At 37.1% G+C, this 22331-nt stretch overlaps 1 protein-coding gene across 11 annotated transcripts in view; it reads left to right on the top strand.

Moving 5' to 3' along the window:
* The window catches only part of PRKG1 (protein kinase cGMP-dependent 1), a 1415798-nt gene that overhangs the window by 1225306 nt on the left and 168161 nt on the right, over positions 1-22331 (top strand). For 9 of the 11 annotated variants that reach the window (XM_086379150.1, XM_086379151.1, XM_086379152.1 and 6 more), the window contains one exon: positions 13919-13984. In XM_086379150.1, coding sequence (XP_086235276.1) covers positions 13919-13984 — 66 coding nt within the window. Of the gene's footprint in view, positions 1-8835; positions 9079-13918; positions 13985-22331 lie in introns of those variants that run through there. The other 2 variants (XM_086379159.1, XM_086379158.1) reach the window with 2 other exon arrangements.

The raw sequence follows: 22331 nt of genomic DNA, 5'->3' as shown, positions 1-22331 counted from the left end.
TGTTGTATAGATGACCTGACTCTGTTACATATGTATTTTGCAACCTGCCTCCCTAGTGCTCTTAACACAGTATATGCTCAGTCAAAGATTTCTTCTTAATGGGAAAGGCAATGCTCAGTGCACCAACTGCCTCCGCATTCATGGGGCATTTGTCCTGAACAGCGTGTAGCAGGTGAAGTATAGAGCGGATGCACAGTCAATTCTATAGGGCCCAGAAACAGGAGCCAACTAAGGAATTGTTTTCTAAGCGTCTGGTATCCATCAAGAACTGTCATGCAAACTGAAGTATCATGGTCATGTTGAATAGAGGGACTAAGGAGAGCAATAGGGTAATATGAATCAAGGAGGACTTCTTGGTGATACTAACATTGTCGCTATTAACTGTGTCTAAAGAGCAAACAGATGTGATAGAAGAATCTGTTGAATTTTTAAAGACATGTATATAGTCAATAGTATCCTATAAGGTTTTCCAGGTGGCACAGTGGTAAAAAAAAAATCCACCTCCCAATGCAGGAGATGCAAGAGACACAGGTTCAATCACTGGGTGGGGATGATCCCCTGGAGTAGGAAATGACAGCCCATTCCAGCATTCTTGCCTGGAAAATTCCATGGATAGAGGAGCCTGGCAGGCAGCTCAGGGGTTATGAAGAGTTGGACACGACTGAGCATACAAACGCACACATAGTCAATATACAGCCATTTATAATTTCTCCTGTTTCAACCCTGCTAGCCTCAATTCTCTCTTTACATTTTGCTCCTAAGGTTTCAAGCATTATCAATTACTTGCTGTTCCCTCCATGCAAGATTTCCTTGAGGTTTTCCACAAGCTATTCCTTGTGACAGGACCACCTCACTCTCCTTTTGACAAATTTCTACATACACAACAGTTCTTATCTGAGGCATCACCTTTTCAAGCAGCTTCCCATGATCCTCTTCACCATCAATCCATGCTCCTCCTTAACTCCATCTTCCAGTCAGACTTGGAGAATTCCCATGTGATTATGTCACTCTGGTCACACCTCTGATATGCCAATCATACTGCATTATAACTGTCAATAGGTATTTTTTTTCTTTTTTGTTTTTACCTACTGTGAGAAGGCAATGGCACCCCACTCCAGTACTCTTGCCTGGAAAATCCCATGGATGGAGGAGCCTGGTAGGCTGCAGTCCATGAGGTCACTAGGAGTCAGACACGACTGAGCAACTTCACTTTGACTTTTCACTTTCATGCATTGGAGAAGGAAATGGCAACCCACTCCAGTGTTCTTGCCTGGAGAATCCCAGGGACAGGGGAGCCTGGTGGGCTGCTGTCTATGGAGTCGCACGGAGTCGGACACGACTGAAGCGGCTTAGCAGCAGCAGATTGTAAACTCTTGGAATCCAAAGATTTTATTATTTGCACCTCTCTATACCCAGCACCTAGGATAGCACCTGGCTCACAGTCTATATTTAGAAACTTATTTAGGATTTCCATGTAAAATACAAGATACTATTGAATTCAAATTTTAGACAAACTATGATTTTTTTTTACTACAAGTGTATTATTGCATAGGACACTCATAGTAAAAAAAAATTATTTATCTGAAATTCAAAGTAAATTGGATGCCCTGTATTTTTATTTACTAAATCAGGAAACCCTACTTTATGAATCAGTGAATGGGTGAATGAATGTCATTCTTTTCTATATTAAACAAGAAACCATTTTTATTTATTTATGCAGTTTTCAGATTAGAGAGTGAGCCATATAGAAATTTTCATGAATCTGAAACCCTTGACTGCACTTTGAAATCCTTTTTTTAATGTTAGCTGAGGGACTTCATCATTGTTAAGAGATAGCTTAATCCTTAAGTACTTTACAGATTAATAGAAGAAACATGGCAGTTATGATGGTTTCTCAGTAGGTAAACAAGAATGAATAGAATCTATTGAGATTAGACCTGCTATAATAATAAAAATAATGACAGTAACAAATTATGAAAAATATTCAGAGAGAGAAAATGTTCTCTCCAATTGCTAGTGGATATATTAAAAATACAATCTCAAAGCAATATTAAATATAAATATTATTATATACATAAATGGATACCTATATGAAATGTTTTCTGTGTACAAATAGAATCAGTAACTTAACCTTTTTAGAGCTCCAAAATGTCAACCTAACCGTGGTTAAAGGTGTTAAGAAGCAGATGTCCCTGCTCAAAAAATACCTTCCTTATTTGTCATCTAGTCCTTATAATTGCTGCCAATGAAAATGGAGCAAAAGGCAGTGCTGAAGTGATGCTGGAGGATCCTGTGTCAAGGGTTTTTACTTGCTTCATCTACAAAGCTGCTCTTTTCAGTGTGATCAGACTGGGCCAGTGTAAGGTAACTCCAGCTCTGCTGGCTGGGGATGACTTTGGGGTGAGGGTTAAGGGGTGGTCTAGCGATGGACAGTAGCTAACCATGCACTCAGTTCAGGCCAGGCCTTCCAAAAGAATAAAGGACCTGAGCCGTCTCTCTGCCCAGAAATTACTTGTAAGAGTCAATTTCTATTACTTCATATATTTACTTTTAAAAATATTTATTTTATGGCAAGTAATTCAAGCACATAGTATAAAATTCAAAAGCTACAAAAGTAATTTCCCTCTCTCCTCTACCCTTTAATCATACCTTCTCTTCCCTGGATGTAGAATAATGCCCCTGAAAGTAGTTCATGCATTTTAATGTATGGTTATTTGTGTGTGTGTGTGTTTTACAAAAATGAAAGTATATACACACGGTTCTCCACTATAGTCTTTTCACTTAAGATATCCTGGAGATCACGTTCATATAGGTTTTCTTCAGTTCTTTTCATTTTTAAAATATTCCCTTGCATTAATGTAGAAAATTTTATGTAATCAGTTCCACATTGGTAGGTATTTAGGTTATTCCCAACATTACACACAGTGCTGTTGTGCTGTTGTAATATCCTGTTATTATCATTACTGTCCAAAACTATGAATACATATGTAGATAAATACAAAAAATATTTTAAAAATAGTGCTGAACTGTTACACAAAGCTGAATTGTCTACATGCATTTGCACTTCTCTTACTCTAAGATGTAGCATATTTTCATATGTTTAAGAATTCTTTCTTTCTTGTCTATTAACTACCCTTGTCATTTCCTCATCTTTTAATTGAAGATCATTTTTTTATATTCTCAATAACACATATGTGTGTGTGTGCATGTGTACATATATAACATATATATATGTTAAATCACCTGCTGGGCAGGTATGGCAAGGCTAATAGATAATTTTTTTGGTAAAAATGGGTATATATAGTTAATAAATTCAATACCCAGTCTACTTTTTCTAACCAATGCCAACTGTAGGAGTTTTGACTGTATGTAGTGGTTTGACTTTAGCACTTTTTATTCAAATTGGCTTTATTATACATATAGCTATAACTTTCCTTTCTTTATCCATTGTTTCTTCTATTTATTTTTGATTCAAAGTTAATACTGGCTGTGGATGAAATTATAGCACATTAGATTAATTGAATTCTAAAATCACTAAAGAATTTTGTTTAGAGACCTAGTTATTTATCAAAATAATACAAATATTTGATAAATGAGTATCAAAAGAATGTGATCTTTAACAGTTTAACCCTATTTTAAAATTTTAGGTATTTCTCTTCCCTGAAAGAGCCAAAGTAAAATCTCAATATAAATTTAAACAATCAAAATACAATTTCATAAACATTTATTACATAATCCTTGACTTCTTACTATGAGACTTATTTCAAATGAACATGTCTGATTTCTATGTGAAAATATGTTTTAGTCTTGGATAAAAAATGCTAATATGAAAATTAATAGCATAATATGCCACTTACATATTTGGAAAGTAGATCACAATTGCAGGCTGATAATACCCTTTTTTTTTTTTTTTTAATCTAAAGAAACATCCTTGGGTTTGGGATAAATTGTCTCAGGAGCATTGAGAACCATGATAGTTTGATCTTTTAAAAAGTGTCCATGTTGGTAAAACAAATTATAGAAGAGAACAGAGCACTGATTTCAATCTCCATTTCACATCTGAAAAATGAAACAGAGTCATTTTCTCAAGGTCACTCACTAAAGTTGGCAATAGAACCAGAAATAGGAGACACTCTTCTGGCATGTTGTCTAGAATTCTTAATAGGAAAGGACACACTCCTGACTTGAAGGCACTTTAAAAAGGCAACAGTCCTTTGAAATATGTGACCAAGGAAATCAACATCATTTCAAACATGCATCAATTGAAGTTTACTGGTACTTAATTTCCAGTCATCATTTGAATATGTTCTTTCCTGTACTTTAAAAATATGAAAAATTGAATCATTTTTTAGCTCCATCAAATACACTAGAAACAAAGGGAAAGGAATATACCATGAATTGCTTTATTCTTGAAAGTATTTATGACCCATGAAACACCATGGAATAATTTGACTCTCCTAATGTCTTCTCCCAAAATTCAAACTGTGTTTGGCCAGTTACGTTACAAAATTACATGCATCACTATCTGAAAAGATAAGACACCAATTAGATTTATCTTAATCCATATTATATTATGAAGTATGGTTCAAATAAGAGGACATATAGTGTTAAGAAGAGAGTGTTTGATTTGATTAAATGAATAGAACACCTATTATGTTGTACTCCAGGTTTAAGTTTTTTTCTATTTTATTAGAGCAAAATTCTTTATTTTTCCTCCTAAATTAAAATACCTGTTCAGATCAGATCAGATCAGTCGCTCAGTCATGTCCTACTCTTTGCGACCCCATGATTGCAGCACGCCAGGCCTCCCTGTCCATCACCAACTCCCAGAGTTCACTCAGACTCACATCCATCTAGTCAGTGATGCCATCCAGCCATCTCATCCTCTGTCGTCCCCTTCTTCTCTTGCCCCCAATCCCTCCCAGCATCAGAGTCTTTTCCAATGAATCAACTCTTCGCATGAGGTGGCCAACGTACCAGAGTTTCAGCTTTAGCATCATTCCTTCCAAAGAAATCCCAGGGCTGATCTCCTTCAGAATGGACTGGTTGGATCTCCTTGCAGTCCAAGGGACTCTCAAGAGTCTTCTCCAACACCACAGTTCAAAAGCATCAATTCTTCGGCGCTCAGCCTTCTTCACAGTCCAACTCTCACATCCATACATGACCACAGGAAAAACCATAGCCTTGACTAGACGGACCTTTGTTGGCAAAGTAATGTCTCTGCTTTTGAATATGCTACCTAGGTTGGTCATAACTTTCCTTCCAAGGAGTAAGCATCTTTTAATTTCATAGCTGCACTCACCATCTGCAGTGATTTTGGAGCCCAGAAAAATACCTGTAAATCATCCAAAAATAGACCAAATAGACCCCTAAGAAAATAATGGCAATATAATATCTAAATCTGTACTTCTAAACAACTGATAAAATAATAACAAGCAAAAATGAGAATAAGCTGTCTTTCTCTCCAGAAAATACACTCAAGGAGACATTCTTTAAATTTGTAAGACTTTACCAAAGAGTTTAATATTTGAAACCAGAGCACAAACTAAATGCCATTTTTACTCTAGCAATAACAACAACAAAACACTAAGACTCAGAATTTCTTCTATAGTCATTTCTTATCCTAGTTGGAATGGACAGAGAATTATCTTTAATGATTAGATGGAAGAACAAGAACCATCAATCATGTCAACATTCAGAGGATTCATACATGGAATATGGAAACAATACAGATTACTACTGAAGTCAGTTCAGTTTATGTCACATAGGGAGCACAGCAGGAAAGAAACAGCAATATACAGTCTTCCGTCATTGTTTTATATCCCCTTTCACTTTCACTAATTCCATGTGTTAGATTGGATCATGAAATTGCCAATAATTGGCCATCTTAACCTGCAAAAACAGCAATTTCTTTGGTTCAGCCTAATAAATGTCTATGTTCATTGTTATTGAATCATGCCACAGAATGCAGAGTTCCTAAGTCACATCAAAAATTCATTATGCCATCATCCCAGCAGAAGTAATATGAACGAATGTGAAAATTGAATTCTTTCAAATTCATAACTTCATTTACTGTGACCTTCCATGGGTATAGATCTATAAGGATTTGCATTCTCTCAGAAAGTGAGATAATACAGTGAATGGAAATATGCACCTGTGTTACCAGAAAGAATGAAATGGAGTTACTTTATGAATAATACTTATTGTTGTTCTGCCTAGAGAAACATCCTCTTTGAGCTCATATCATAAGTCTCTGTTATCAATGAAAAACCAGAGACTGCCTTGGGAGCATTCTAACAGGTGTATAGAGTATAAACTCAAGTCTTTGTCATGAGTTGGTAAATATTCCTGATAATACACTGATTTCTATGCATTAGTTTGTTTCATTACTCCTATATTGTACAAGGTTCTAAGGGACAGAGATCATGTTTTCTGTTTAGATATATTCTTTAATATGCGCACTTCCATACAGTAACATTTACTTTAGTTAAGTGGAAAGGATGTCGGCATTTTAAAAATACTCATCTAAAATTGTTTCCTTGTTATTTTATTTCATAGTAATTGTTTCCTCTAAGCTTGTGATTTCCAACTAATTTTTAAGATTTTATTAATACGTTAAAAGAAAAAGGTTTCAGTTAGTCTCTTTTGAAAAGTAGATCCTTGAACGAGTCTACAGGATCTGGATGGGGGTTCCTGCCTTCCTTTCTGGTTTCTCGTGGTCCTTGCCTTCTTTTCCTCAATCCCTGAATTCCAACCTTATTTGTTTTATAGTAGCTATTTCCTACCCCAGGGCTATTGCATATTTTTTTTCCCATAGAAAATACATCTCCTGACTCATTTTGCTAACTCAACTCATTTGGGAGTGGGTCTTAATTTTTAATGTCCTCATAAAGGCTGTCATCTTATTTGCTAGATGATGTCCTACCTATTATTATTAATATCTCTGTTAGCATGCTATTTGATCAGCATATTCAATTATACATTTGCCTACTAATTTAACTTCATCCCCAGTGGACCATAGCATTCATACATTTAGAATATAATAGCCTTCAGTAAATATTTGTTAAAGTAAATATTGACTTATTATATTCATGAGAAATGTGAATACTTAAGAATAATAAAGTTTTTTAAAAATATTCACAATGGTGTTAAACTTAATTATCTCCTGGCAGGTGGCATTATAGTATTTTTCTATTTCCTCTCTTTTTTGTTGGTTTAACTATATGTATATATATTTCTATAATTAATTTGTAGATATATTTCTTTTGTGGATTTTTCCATCTTGAAAAAGCTAATGAAAGATCATGGAAGTCTGCATTGATGAAAGTTTGAACTAGAGTAGAAGGTTGTCAGAGGAGCCATCTGTGTATAAGAATGAAGATGAGAGCTGGCATATTGTAAGGAAACAGTTATTTGCTGTAGGTGCAGCAGAGGACAGTCTGTATAGTGCCTGGAAAGATCATAGGTCAATTGGTGGAGGACCTCAGACTCTAAATGAAAGTGTAGAAACTTCTTTCTGTTGAAAATTCTCATGCAAAGAATTGACATGACTGGACTTATATTTGGAAATGTGCAGAAAAATGAGATGTGGGTTAGAGAAGGGAGTGTGGTGGCAAGGAGATCAGTTATAAGGCCAGATCAACATTCCAGGGTAGAGATAGTGGTAGCCCAAAGTAAAGCAGTGGCTCTGAGAATGCAAACGAAGAATGGATGTAAGAGAAAAGGCAAAGATGGAACCAATATAATCAATCAGAGCCAATGATGGAGAAAGGAAAGTAAAAAAAAAAAAATCTAATTTTTGAGGCTAAGCAAATATAAGAATGGTGATGTCATTTGCCAAGATAGGAAACGCAAGGAAAACAGTGGTTTTGAGGTTAAAAGAAAATGAATCAGGTTTGAATTCAAGGTTGCAGTGGAACTTTCAGACAAGGGTGTCCAGTAGAAGAAAAGTAAACTTAGAAATTAAGACTTAGAAGTCATTAATACAAAACTAACAGCTGATGCCATAGAGATCTCCCCAATAAGAAAAGTTAGAGCAATGAAAAGGCCAAAAGGAGAATTTTGAAGAGACACCAGTTTTCTAGTCAACCAAGAGGATTCAGGAAAACAGACTGAAAAGGTAGTGTCCGAAAACAAATGGGAGACTGGTTTATTATAGAAATTTAGAAAAGACTTCATGAGAAAAACTATATGCAAAAGAGTATCGTGCTTTCTAGATGTCAGAGGATCTTAAAGTGACAATGATGACAGTTAACATTTACTGGTTATTAACTCTATGCCAAGCTTGATAAGAAGACACGTATTTTTGTATGTATTAGTTCATGTTACACTTAGTATTCGTATTCTGTTGGGAGTACTGGAGTTATAAATCATGTTGGAATAATGGTAGGAAGTAGATAGAGTCAGTGAATGACCTGATACAGTTTTTTTTTTTTCTTTTTTCCTCACAATACTTATCTGCTCAGGAACCAAACTTTTGAATAGCACAGCTGAACTTGCCACAAATTCTACAATTCTAGTTCGTAATTAATTCAAAGTCTAATTTCAAGTGACTCTTTGATGCTTTTCATAGCCCATCAGTTTTGAATATCCTACATGTTATAGTAAGATTGCCCTTGATTTTGAGATGAATAGGATTTATTTTGTCCTAAATGTAACTATGGATGCTGCCTGAAGCACTTGACTGAGAATGAAGGGCTCTGACCCACAGTTGCCTTAAGTTCATGAGCTATTGGAGAAGTGTCAATTTCTGTCAAGGCTGGCACTGAGGGAATGCCAGGACTCTGATGACAGCAGTCACATTGCTCTAGAGCTGAAAAGGGAGAGCTCCTGCTGGCACAGTTAGTTACTTTGCATGAACTACATTCTGCTTTGGCCTCACACACTCTGTGTTTGTTCTCAGAGATATATCAATGCACTATAGAGTTTCCTAGCGGCCATGAGACACAAGAGAATTGCTTCTGAAAGAGAAGAGTCAATGTAAACTCTTGCTATGGATTATTCAGATACTGACAGTGACTCTACACTGGGATACAGCGATGATGAAGATTCCAGTGATGAAGTTCAAAGACTATCCGAGTCAGTGCACAGAAAACTGTATTTGCAACTATTTGGGGATGATTGTTCATGCTCTATGATTTCATTGAAAGGAATTTCTAACTCCTCCAAAAATGCTTAAGAAAAGAACACTACTAAACCTCACAGCTTTGTTCATTAATCAGTAGCAAGTTTGTGTAATATCTATTAATCTGCCGAATAGTAGCTACTTCTGCAGTTGTTCATAGTTATTGTCATGCTGAAATAAACTAATATACAAGTACAGAAATAAATGAATATGAGATTTTTATTTTTAAATTCAACATGCATGCTGCTGCTGCTACTGCTGCTAAGTCACGTCAGTCATGTCTGACTTCGTGCAAGTTAGACCTAGACTATTAGGTAGATACACGTGCCTTTACTTCTATATAAAGAAGTATGCTGTGTTCAGAGGCTATGTGTGTTTGTGAAAGTTTTCAGTATGTTAGATATTATCTTATAATTTTGTTTATAAAATTCCCTTGTGGCCAATGTATTTTCAAAGTCTCATGTATTAGTCTATTAGAAATTATCAAATAGCCTGATATGCCAAAAAGTAAAACTGAAAGAATGCTCAGTTGTTTTTTTTTAAGTCACACCATCTCCCTCTTTCTTCTTTCTTTCCCCCTGTCTCCTTTTCTGCATGTCTAAGCTAGTATTACATGAAGCCTCTGAGACACTGGTAGATGTTCTGTGTGAAACCAGTATCATAACAGCTATGTATGGACAGATATAAGCTTCATAAAGACATGGAGCTATTAGGAGCTTTCTGTTATATGAGTATTTAATATTGCATATCTCAGTCCAAAGGATATTTGCTTTTACTTTAGTCCGTGGTCCAATAAAGGAAATAAGCACACATAGTAAATCACAGTATTGGCTTATATTCTTTTCTTATCAGAAGTTTCTATAATATCTCATAAAATAGGGGATGAATATGTGTCAATACTATGTCGGATGGCATTCTTCTCTCACAGGGATGGCATTTCCAGACACCTGCATAGACAAGCATGGTGGCATTAAACATCTATCTCAATAGTAAAAATTCAATAATAGTGTAATGGCAACAGGAATTTGGCATTGAATGGACTTGGCGTTGAATGATTTTCTATTGTTATAAAACATTGTTATAAAGCAGCATAGCAGGGTTAAGACGTAACTACAGATAGGAGTTCTAATAACATGAGAATCAAACTGATTTATTGATTTAGCTTTGCAGTTGGGCACCCATTAACGTATTAATGCTGCTTTATTAATAATTAAATATAATTTTATAATGATGGACAGAGAGTCATGAGTGCTTACTGCTTAGATGTCATCCTAAGCATTAGAATGAATTTAGGATAGTTGTTAATTTAAAATCTTATAGCAGAGGGTATAGGTAGTGAACTGATGATAAAAGAACATGTACTTTGGGACCAGACAGATCTTTGTTCAAATTCCAGGACAGGAACTCATTAGCTATGTCTGTTTTTTGGTGTATTACATATATCCCCATGTGTAAATTTCAGGTAAAATACCCTCTGTTATATGTATTAACTGAGATTTGTGCAAATTATTTAATATGTTTCCTGATATTTCTTGTTCAGTCACTAAGTTGTATCTGACTCTTTTGCAACCCCCTGGACTGTAGCCCACTAGGCTCCTCTGTCCAGGAGATTTTCCAGGCAAGAATACTGGAGTGGGTTGCCATTTCCTTCCCCAGGGGATCTTCCTGACCCAGGTATCAAACCCACATCACCTGCATTTCAGGCAGACTCTTTACCACTGAGCCAGATAATAAATAGCAAATGTTATAACAAACTCTTTAATATGCTGTGTTGTTTATCACCCATGTTACACTTCTTTTTTTTTTTTTTTTTGATACATGTCACATTACTAGGTGCTGAGCCTGACTATAGGCTATAACTTTACACATTTTCCTTTTTAAAAATAAAATATTTTCAGTTTCTATCAACTATGTCACTCTTGATCTTTGATTTTTCATCATTTGCGTTTTAAAATATATATGTATTTTCTTTCTGTTGCAAGGAAATAGCATCCATTTTTGAAAGTATACACAATTCAGACCAGATAACATGATAAAAATTTTAAATGTTGGACATTTGTGATGAAAGCATACTTTAAAATTTATATACACAGGAGACATTGTTCAAAATAAAGTGTTACTTTGTATATGTCATAGTTTTAAACACTGTGGACAATTTTAAGTTGTTAAGGTAGAAGCATATTTCAGCTAAAATTAGTTTTCTATAAAGCCCTGGTGGATTTTTTAAAAAACACACTGGCAGCTATTTGTAGTAACATAGGCTGCTGTGAGCATCTCCTAAGCAGTTACTCATGCAGTTTATGAGCCACCTCATGGCCATTATTGACGATTTGTCTGTTTTGTCCACTTTACCAAAAATTCACACTCAAAAGTGATAATGGACTCTCAAGTATACTATCTATCTCTATGGAATAGGAAAAGCTCACTTTGTTCTTGGGCAGTAATCTTTCATAGAGCACCAGCCGGCACCTCCACAAGGACAGACATGATGGCATTGGTGAATGGGAAACCTTGGAAGTAATGAATGGCAGAACCATTGCTTTCTGTGTGTTGGGCATTGTGATAAACTTATCTTTATTGCATTTAAGATCATTAAATTGGCACTGTTATCCTTCTCACTTTTATAGACAAGAAAACTGAGGATTTCACCTCGTTTTGTAAAACCAAGACAGTATTACTCCAAAGCCTGAACTCTATTCTTCCCAAGAGTTCAAGATTCCTGGACCATATACTTACTAACCACCTCTTATGCAGGCCATTCAGGATAAAATTGGGAGCAAAACTGGCCATTGACCCTGCCCTCATAACATTTAGTGAAAGGAGGTTAGAAACATGGACTAAGTGACCATGCAAATAGATGTATAAATTGTAAACTGTGACAAGTACTTGTATGGAGAGCTACCTAGGGCCATGAGAACAGACAAACAAGGAACCAATCTAGTGAATTCAGCATGGCATCACTGAGCCAGGGGCATCTGGACCGAGATCTAAAGGAGAAACAGTTGTGAACTGGTCAAGGAGCTGGAGAGGAAGTTCCTAGGCTTAGGGAACGTGTGGTAAGAACTCATGACAAGAAGGAAATGACATGTTCAGTCATTGGGAGGAGACCAGTTTAGATAGAAGGTAGAGGATGTTGGGGAGACACTGGGAAGATCACAATGAGAATTGAAGAGACTGTAATAGAAATTTGAGAATCAGAAGAGAACTTTGTATGGTATGCAGATTACAAATATACAAATTTCAATAGGTTTTTTCTTTAGTAGCAATAACCAATAAAAAACAGAAACGCAAAAGCAATGCCATAAGAGAAACTGATGATATAAAAGCCTGAAGAATACTTTTCTATAAAAATGCCAGAGCCCAAGTGAAAAAGATTAAGAAAGATTAAGACATAATACTCTATCTGAACAAGTAGACATGCCATGCTCTTGCAGAGAAAATTAATATCATCAGAATGTCTTTCTTCTGAAATCAATGTAAAAATGTGATACAACTTTACTAGCATCCCATTGTTGGTTTCTTCAGAAGTGGAAAGTGATTTTAAAGTCTGTATTAAATATGAATGCTTGAGAATACCATCAGGGTATTTCTGGAAAAGAATTTTGGTAAGGAGAAACTGCTTTCCCAAATAGTAATAGTTACTACAAAGCAACTGCAGTCGTTAACAGCATGATACAGCAACAGTGAAAGAGATCAATGAAAAAATTACAGTTCAGGTGTATGTGTGAGAACTTTGTGTGTTTTGAAAAAATAAAATACACTGGGAACATCTTTATTTTCAAAACTTTAAAAGCCTGATATTAGAAACATATACTGTTCCAATTGTGATTTTTAGAAGATGTTATTAAGACCATAGTATTTCCTATGTAATATCTCTGTAATGTATTTCAAATGTATATGTATCATTAATTAGATTAGCTTAGACATTTTACCTTTCTAGGAAACAGAGTATATTTTCAAGTATAACTTAATGTTTCCATGACAGTGGTACAATTACATTTTTAGTAGCTCAAAATGTGAATGTTAACTTACCAAATCCACCTTTGACCACTGGATAAGGAGAGCAGATTTTTAAATGTTTAAGAAGTTGATAGATACTGCTGCAGAGCCAATTAGATGCTTTAAAGCGACAGTACATACACATTTCAATCAGAGTGATTAAGATTTGTTGAACATTCTTGAAGAACCTACAAACTCTGGTACAGGTGAGTAACTGTTTAAGTTGCCAAAAGTTTAGCCACATAAGTTCAGGGTCTTTAAAGCATGGAATTGATTAAAATAGATCCATAATTCTCAAGGTAATAATGATAAATTCATACACAAATGGATTAGGTACTTAAGTTTCTAGAATTATATCTGCAGATCTTTTCTAAAGTTTACCTATTCGTCTTCATTCATGTCTTTATCATCATCCGGTCAACTCATTAACTCTCCAGATACGATAGGGAATGGCGACACAAAATTTTGTTTCATTTGTGTAAGTGAAACTTTTAAGTTTGAAAATTATAACTTTCGGAGAAGGCAATGGCACCCCACTCCAGTACTCTTGCCTGGAAAATCCCATGGACGGAGGAGCCTGGTGGGCTGCTGGATTGTAACTGTAAAATCTGTGTTATTTATAACAAGAGTTATGTGGTTTCTCAGGACAAAGTAATTTGAAACGTGAACAAATCTTAAACCTAAAAGAGGAAAAATCAGAAGAGTGTAATTTAATGTCTTGAATTAATTACAATGAACACTTTTCTTTGTTTTTAAAGGGTGCTTTACTTGAACTGCTCTCTATTTTTTATACAGGGAAGATGTGAGAACAGCGAATGTAATTGCGGCAGAAGCTGTAACCTGCCTTGTAATCGACAGAGAGTAAGTACTTTGCTTTCTTATGCATATTACACACTCGTATCAGTGACACACATAAGTTCCTGGGATGAGACATCACTTCATGGAGCTATTAATACTTGTTTATATCTTTTTATTGAAAATGAGTTTTATATTTGATTCTCATTCCCTGTTATTCTTGGAAGTGGTTCACTCTGCCATTCTAGCTTTGTGATTTTTAATAAGGTACTTAAACCACCATGAACTTCACCTCAGTTAGCTCATTTGTGAACTGGGGATAATGCAACATCATGTTGTGAGCATTGATGAGAACATGTGAGAAAATCATCTGTCCAAGTGGTCTTTACCCAGGAGACTCTCAACCAGTGCTATTGGTGTAAATTTTTAGAAAATAATGACTATTAGTACTTTCAATATACTTTATAATTTATAAAATATTTATAGTATATTATAATAATTATAAAATAGTATATATTTATACACTACACATTTGTGGTTATTATTGTTACTAGGAAATGGACTATTCCTTGAGCACATTTTAGTTTTCTCCTCTATTCTTCCATGCTCAGATTCCTAAAATAGAAGTATTTAGGAAAACATTTTTGGAGAAAGCATCAGTCCTAGACATAGGCATATTTAGAGCCATTCCAAGTTTGTTCGGCGACACGTCCGCCTGTTCCTTCTCTGTTTTCTTCCTTGCTAGTCTCATTGCCTGAATGCTTTATTGTTTAGACTAAAATGTCAGATTATTTTATTGACTCTCCGAGAGCCTGAATAAAATGCTCCACTACCTGGATGCAGGCCTCCAAACATTTTCTCATTGCTGTGTTTGTGGATACATTATCACAAAAGCCAAGTGCCTGACGGGGGAGAAGAACTGTAAAGCATACATTTTAGTGGAGCCATTACAGCTGGAATAGGCTGTGTCAGTGTGGAATGAAAGTGAGTGGCAGATATGATCAGAATGATGGAGTTGAATGTTGAGCTCAGGGGACTCTGGATGAAGAGAAATCCCACTTGATTTACAGATCTTACTTTTGCATGCCCCTCTGTGCTGGATCGATGGAACCAGAGGGCATCATTGCAGGATGATAGCCACGCTCGTGTGTGTGTGTGTGCTCAGTCACTTCAGTTGTGTCCAACTCGTGACCCTATGAACTGTAGCCCACAAGGCTCCTCAGTCCATGGGATTCTCCAGGCAAGAACACTGGAGTGGGTTGCCATTTCCTTCTCCGATGCATGAAAGTGAAAAATGAAAGTGAAGTCACTCAGTTGTGTCTGACTCTTAGCAACCCCATGGACTGCAGCCTACCAGGCTCCTCTGTCCGTGGGATTTTCCAGGCAAGAGTATTGGAGTGGGTGCCATTGCCTTCTCCGAGATGATGTCTATACCCACGAATATTTCTGAAATAGATACTCTTCCTCTGGTTCCCAGAAACAATAACTACCTATTCATTCCTTATTTCATTTGATTAATGTCTTTTTGAGGCTTTATCACATACAAGACATTGTTAGGTTCTGTAAAGAGAATTAAAGGAGCAGTACAGATTCTGGTTTGGGGGTAACTTCTAGTAGAGGAACTGTGGCATTTACACAAATAACCATCATGCAAAGCAGAATGTAAGAAGGGTCCAGAGCCCACATCTGTGGGAGTTGACAACTTCTGGGGAGAATCAGAGAAGTCTTCATGAAATAAATGGTTTCATTAGGTAGATCTATAAGCATAGGAGCAGCAAGAGAAATAGAGTGAATAGCATCAGCAGTACTCAGAGTAGAGCTATAAGCCATTTCAGCTGACTAAAGTAAGGCTGTATTAAGGTAGTTGGAGGACAAAGTGTGACAAATAAGTTCACAAACATGTTGGGGCTGGTTCAACAAGATCACCAAATGGTGGATAAGGGTAACTCTGACAATTCTATGCAGCAAAATAGTGTCAATCACTAAGACACTGAGAAGGCTATATGAGATGAATTAAAGGGAGAAGATACAGACAGAATATCTGGTTGCTGCTGCTGCTGCTAAGTCACTTCAGTCGTGTCCGACTCTGTGTGACCCCATAGATGGCAGCCCACCAGGCTCCCCCTGTCCCTGGGATTCTCCAGGCAAGAACACTGGAGTGGGTTGCCATGTCCTTCTCCAATGCATGAAAATGAAAAGTGAAAGGGAAGTCGCTCAGTCATGTCCGACTCTTAGCGACCCCATGGACTGCAGCCTACCAGGCTCCTCCATCCATGGGATTTTCCAGGCAAGAGTACTGTAGTGGGGTGCCATTGCCTTCTCCGGAATATCTGGTTAGCAGACTGTAAATCTAAGTGGTCATCATGAGATCATTATAGGCATGTGTTAAGAATAAAGACATAAACCCAGAGGGCTGAGACTTGCCTGAATGTAAAGGATAAAAAAGAAATTTAGAAGATCTAGGAGGAGTGTAGAAAAAGAATTAGTTTGGGAAGCATAAGAATTATTCAATAAAAATATCATGAATTTGACATACAAGTTTGACACTCAGGAACAGGTGCCTCGCAGGAGGTAGAAAATGGGGGACAAGAATGCTTGTTAGAGTTAACATAAAATTAACCTAAAAATTGCTTACATAGAGTTAACAACTGAAGCCATAAAACTGGATGGAATTGCATGAAAGAATAGAAAAGATTAAAAGACCAAGTTTAGAATTCTGGAAAATTCTTACATGTAAAATTGAGGCAGAGGAAGAAAACCAGTGATAAAACTGCAATGTCAGCAACTAGAACAGTGTAGGAAACCTCAGATACCGAGAGAAGATTTCAAGGGAAAAAGGATAATCAGCAGAAGTAAATACAAGTGAGGAACTGAGAGGCATGAATATATAGAGAAAAGGGCAAAAAATTTAGCAACCTGGGAGAAAAATATCTAATAAAACAGTGAAAGTGGAATGCAGATTGCAAAGAGTGAGTCGGTACTGAGGATGTGAGAGCATTGAGACCAAAGGATTTTTTTTTTTTTCTTTCAAGAAACTAGGCTAAACAAAGAAAAAAGAGAGAAGGGAGGGCACATGAGACACTAGTGAGGTCTTGGAGAGTTTCCTTGTGATGCTTCTACACAAACCTTGAGGAGGATGGCTTCCCAGGCAGTCCAGTGGTTAAGATGTTGTGTTTGCTTGATTGGGAAACTTAAGATCCCACATGCCATGGTGGCCAAGTTAAAAAAGAAAAAAAAGAGGCAGGGCGGAGGTTGGGGGTGACACTTGATAGAAATGTGTCCACAGGGGAGGAAATTGTGAGCAAACAGGGAAAGAGAAATTGGAAAAACATGTTTTTGGTTTTTTTTTAATGTTCTGAAGATAGTGAAAAAGAGAATAGGTAGAAAATTTGTAGAGATGTAAACAAGGAAAGTTATGGTAATTTGAATGGCCTTAATCTTCCCTCTAAAGCACAAGGGAATCTGATGAGGGAAGAATGACAGTGAGGCTGAGCGTTTGCCTGCTGATTGAGGATGGATGGGTATTTCTATCAGTTTATGTATCTACTTTCCTTTGTAATGATTCTACCTGGAAGATGGGATGTTTAACAGAAAAGGAAACTGAAGTCCATAACATTTTAATAACTTGTTAAGGCTTTGTGGTTAATATTCAAGCCCAGATTAATCAAGCCATGGAAACAAACTATTGGGACACTGAGAGTTATCTAATGTAGGTTCTTCAGTTCTGTTGACTGAGATCCCAGGAGATGAAGGAGCATCAAGTAGCATCACATACATACTTTTGCCCATATCCATTTTCTTTTTCAAACCTACTCATATATAGTGTGCAGTGAGGAGTGTATGGACTTGGTCAAATAGAGTCCAAAGCTCAACACTTGAATCTTTACTACACCATGTTATGACAATATGGGCAATTCAATTTTAAGTCTTAGTTTTCCTATCTGAAAAGTGGGAGATGCCTAAATTATAAAATTGTTTCGAAGATCAAACAATTTAATATATGTCAAGGTCCCCACACAGCACAAGATATGTAGTGAGTGCTCAATCAGTGTGCCTCTTCCTCTTCTTAGAGAAGGTACTGGAATCTCCTGGATTTAGTAGTTTTTTCTTTCTGCTCAGCGTAAGTTTATCTTCAGAAGTGTATACAGAGAACATACTTTGAGGGAGGTCTAGCTTAAAACATAGAGAGAAGATGGCTTGAGTCTAGGGCTCAAGAAGTGCATTTCTATGCTCTTATCAGAGGAGTTGGGATTCCCACCAAATGTTGAATCCCAGCTTAAAAAAGAAATTAAACTGTAACTGAAGGATCTTGTCATAATCCTGCTGCTAGTACCTAATTTATGGCCAATTAAGGGAGCACCAGGGCTTCACCCATGCAAACAGATGGCGAGCATTAGAACTACCAACACATGGAGCTTCTTTCACAAATTTACAACTGAGGTACCATGTTATGTAAGCCAGTGATTATGCTTTATTATTCCAGAGGGAGAGCAAAAGAACATCATTGTAACTAATCACGCATGTGGGAAATTAAAAAAAAAAAAAAGAGTTCACGGACAAACTAGAAAGTGATAAACAGATACATGTTGTTCTCAAGAAGCATTCTCTGAGGACTGGTTTCTTACATTATTTTCATAATTATGTGCAGTGACTCTAAAATTCATGAAAATTGACATAAAGAAATTTGAATCTAACAGAACAATCTATTTCCATTAATAACATTCTTGAATACATAAAAGACAACTAAGTATATTTAGAATATCTTATTTTAGAATCCATGAAGAGAAATAAATGTGAACATAAGTATATCTTTGTGTCCCATAATCAGTTATGCAATCCACTTCTTCATCTGTGTGGTAAGTTATTAGTGAAGTTAGGAGTTTATGTAAGATGACATTTTTTGATACATTGAGATCACTGAATATTTACTAGTAATTTTCTTACTGTTTTTAACAAAGAGTCATATATTTTCCCCCAGAAAATTAAAATCTAAGCATCTCAACTGTATCCCTCATTTACTGTATAACTCCAAGATGCAGCCAATTGGTTATGAAAGTTGAAACGTTTTCATGCTCGTTGGTAAACAGCAATGGTATGAACTCCCTTTGTGTTTCTCCCACCCCTTTGCTCCATGGTCCTCTGCTTCACCCAGCCAGGAATCTCCAGACCTATCCTTGATCCAACAACTAGAAAAGGGTATTTGGCATATACCAGGACCAGTATCCATGGAGATGGAAATGGCAACCGACTCCAGGATTCTTGCCCAGAGAATCCTGTGGATGGAGGAGCCTGGTGGGCTGCTGTCCATAGGGTCAAACACAGTCAGACACAACTGAAGCGACTTAGCATGCATGCATGCATTGGAGAGGAGAAGGCAATGGCACCCCACTCCAGTACTCTTGCCTAGAAAATCCTATGGACGGAGGAGCCTGGTGGGCTGCCGTCTATGGGGTCAAACAGAGTCAGACACAACTGAAGCAACTTAGCATGTGTGCATGCATTGGAGAAGGAAATGGCAACCCACTCTAGTACCCTTGCCTGGAGAATCCCAGGGACAGAAGAGCCTGGTGTGCTGCCATCTATGGCGTTGCAAAGAGTCAGACACGACTGAAGCGACTTGGCAGCAGCAGCAACAGGACCAGTATCCATCCTGATCTATCAATTCCTGTGTCATAAGACTTGTCCCAAGACCTATACAAAATATAGGAGCAAATAGGTTACCAAGAAAGATTGGACATAGAGAAAAAGTCACTGGAATTGTTAGGCTGAAGACTATTTCTCAACACCAAAACTGGAGCTAGGTATTAAAACTGAGATTAGAGCCAGACTAGGAAATTTTTATGTTTAATCATTACAAAAGATAAAGATGAATGCCTGTTTCAGTATCAGTTACTTGGGCTACTGAGATGAGCAAGACATAAGTTCAGTATAGGTCTGAAAACTGAGTATATAGGGCAAACTCAATTATATTAAATTTTTGGTTGTTATTCCTTTATCGGTGCTGGTAGCAAAACCTCCTCTCTGTTTATGCATCCTGTCCTCCACAGGTAGCCTCTTTAGCCACACCTGCATCAGTTTCCAATGATAGCGCTTCTGATCCGAGCCTCGACCAGATCTACTCTTGCTTGTGGTGGGTTGGTGCCTCCCTCCATTCCCTGTTTGCTATTGCTATTCAGTGTCAACTCCAAGTTGAAGGCAAAATAAACAAAAATACTGAATCTATGCTCTGGGCTCTGTAGAATAAGCAATGGACCTGTCAGGCAGGAGTCAAGGAAGCCTTCCATACCAGGACCTAGGATGTCAGAAGAGATGCAAAAAGATGACAAAATAGTAGTTATTCAACTTCTCTCAGGAAGGGTGCTATTGATGTTTCTGACAAGCAGCTTGGTGAAGGGTGAGACTCACTAAGGCTCATGCTCAAGGAGGAACAGAGGATCACAGAACTTCCCCACAAAAATGATGAGTTAGTTAAGTGCACGAGATTTATTCTGAGTGGGGTATGTAAATATGAAGCCTTAGCTCCATGACTTAAACCAAGGATAGGATAAGCTTTTCTATAAAAGGTCAGATAGTCAATATTTCACACTTTGTAGGCCAAATGACCTTTGTTGCATCTACCCAATTCTACCATTGTAATGCAAAAGCAATCAAAGACAATAAGTAAATGAACATGTCTTTGTTTCAATAAAGGTGTATGGATGATGGAATTTGAATTTCATTGTTTTTAGAGGTCAAGAAGTATTCTTCATCTTTTGAAACTTTCTTGTTCCTGCCACTTAAAAATGCACAAATTATTCTCAGCTCATGGCCATACAAGAAACAGTCAATGGGCTGAATCTGACCTGTGAGCTGTAGTTTGTTAACCCCTAACTTACTTAACCAACATAAAAAAATTGCTGCCTCCAGTGGCCCTGTTCTGATCTTCCTCCAGGCTCTGCTCAACCTATCTTTTAAATGAAGCAAAATCGTAAAGAATACTGGTTTGAAGTGTGTTCCGCTGTTGGTCTTCCCAGTGCCATCTGCCAGCTTGCTTTCCTCTCTCTGACACCCTTTACCTCTAGTTTCCTCATCACATTACTCTTCTACAGGCACTCCTCTTTCCCATTACACTCCCCACCCCTGCCACACACACAGGCTTTCTTCTTTATCTTTTTGGTTAAACCACATGGCATGCAGGATCTTAGTTCCCCCACCAGGAACTGAACTTGTGCCCCACTACAGTGAAAGAGCCCAATCACTGGACTGCAGGAAAGCCCTGGTCCCTGTTCTTCTTAATTTCTCTCTTTCAATCTCAAGGACTTCACTTCAGGCTTTATATGAATTTGAGTAGTAGCTACGTAGAGATGAAGATGATGATGGTCTATGGGTTACTTACATTTGAATGACTTACCCCTGAAGACTGAAAAATCACAAAAATCCAGAAGGTTTTAGAATTTCAGGTGTCATGGAGAGAGAGGGGGAGAACCGTATGGAAAGATTTGATGACAGTAGAATCTTTCCAGCACTGTTCTTACCCTACTGTTCTCGCCAGGCCGGTCTCATGAAGGCCCACGCATCCAGTGGCATGTGCCCCACCTATGTCTTCTGTTTCCTTCTATGTATCTGTTATCTTTATGTATCTACCAGTCTTTGTCCACATGGTAAGACTGTGGGAACTCCAGATACCGTACAGCGTGTAGTCACACTACTTAACTGATAGGGGGATGAATTTAAAATTTTTCAGAGCCTCAGCATGTCCCACAGTCTAAATGGATTTTACTTTGGTGCATTTTCTAGAATGAAATCCGGGGTGATGTGAGGATATTTGCAGGATGAACACGAGAAGACAAATGTACTTTGCTAGAATGTGATCATTCAGTTGTGATCATTTGGGCTTGTCTTCTTTATGGAGCTATTATTGATTGGTGTGCTTTACAAAAAAATATTTATTAAGCAGGAGAGATACAATCCAGAAGCTTGAAAGAGAGTCATTACACTGGTTTATTTTAATAATGGAAGTTGAATTATAGCATGCCCTGAGCAAGCCTGATCTAACTGCAAAATAAGCACATAGCTACTGGAAAACGGTCATATCCAGAGGTAGTATTAATGGTTTAAACTCACGGAAAGAGGTGAATGGGACTGCTTTTCATCACATATGCGTGTTGTAGTACTTTAAAATTGTACACCCTCCTCCTCTTGCAAGTAGTTATAGAAATTATATACAGCATTACGTGTTGTAGTACTTTAAAATTGTACACCCTCCTCCTCTTGCAAGTAGTTATAGAAATTATATACAGCATTACTGACTAGAGAACTCACTGAGAAGGCCTGGTCTATATTTGAGGAGTTTTGAGGCAAATGTATAAATGTGACAGTACTTATTTCTATTCCTATTGTACAGATAATTTCCACCTCTAATTTGTTGAGTCCC

Source organism: Bos grunniens, chromosome 26, assembly GCF_055505025.1.
Source record: "Bos grunniens cultivar Pamir isolate PY7600 chromosome 26, Bosgru_T2T1.0, whole genome shotgun sequence".
Taxonomy (NCBI): domain Eukaryota; kingdom Metazoa; phylum Chordata; class Mammalia; order Artiodactyla; family Bovidae; genus Bos; species Bos grunniens.
This window is presented reverse-complemented; position numbering and strand designations above follow the sequence as displayed.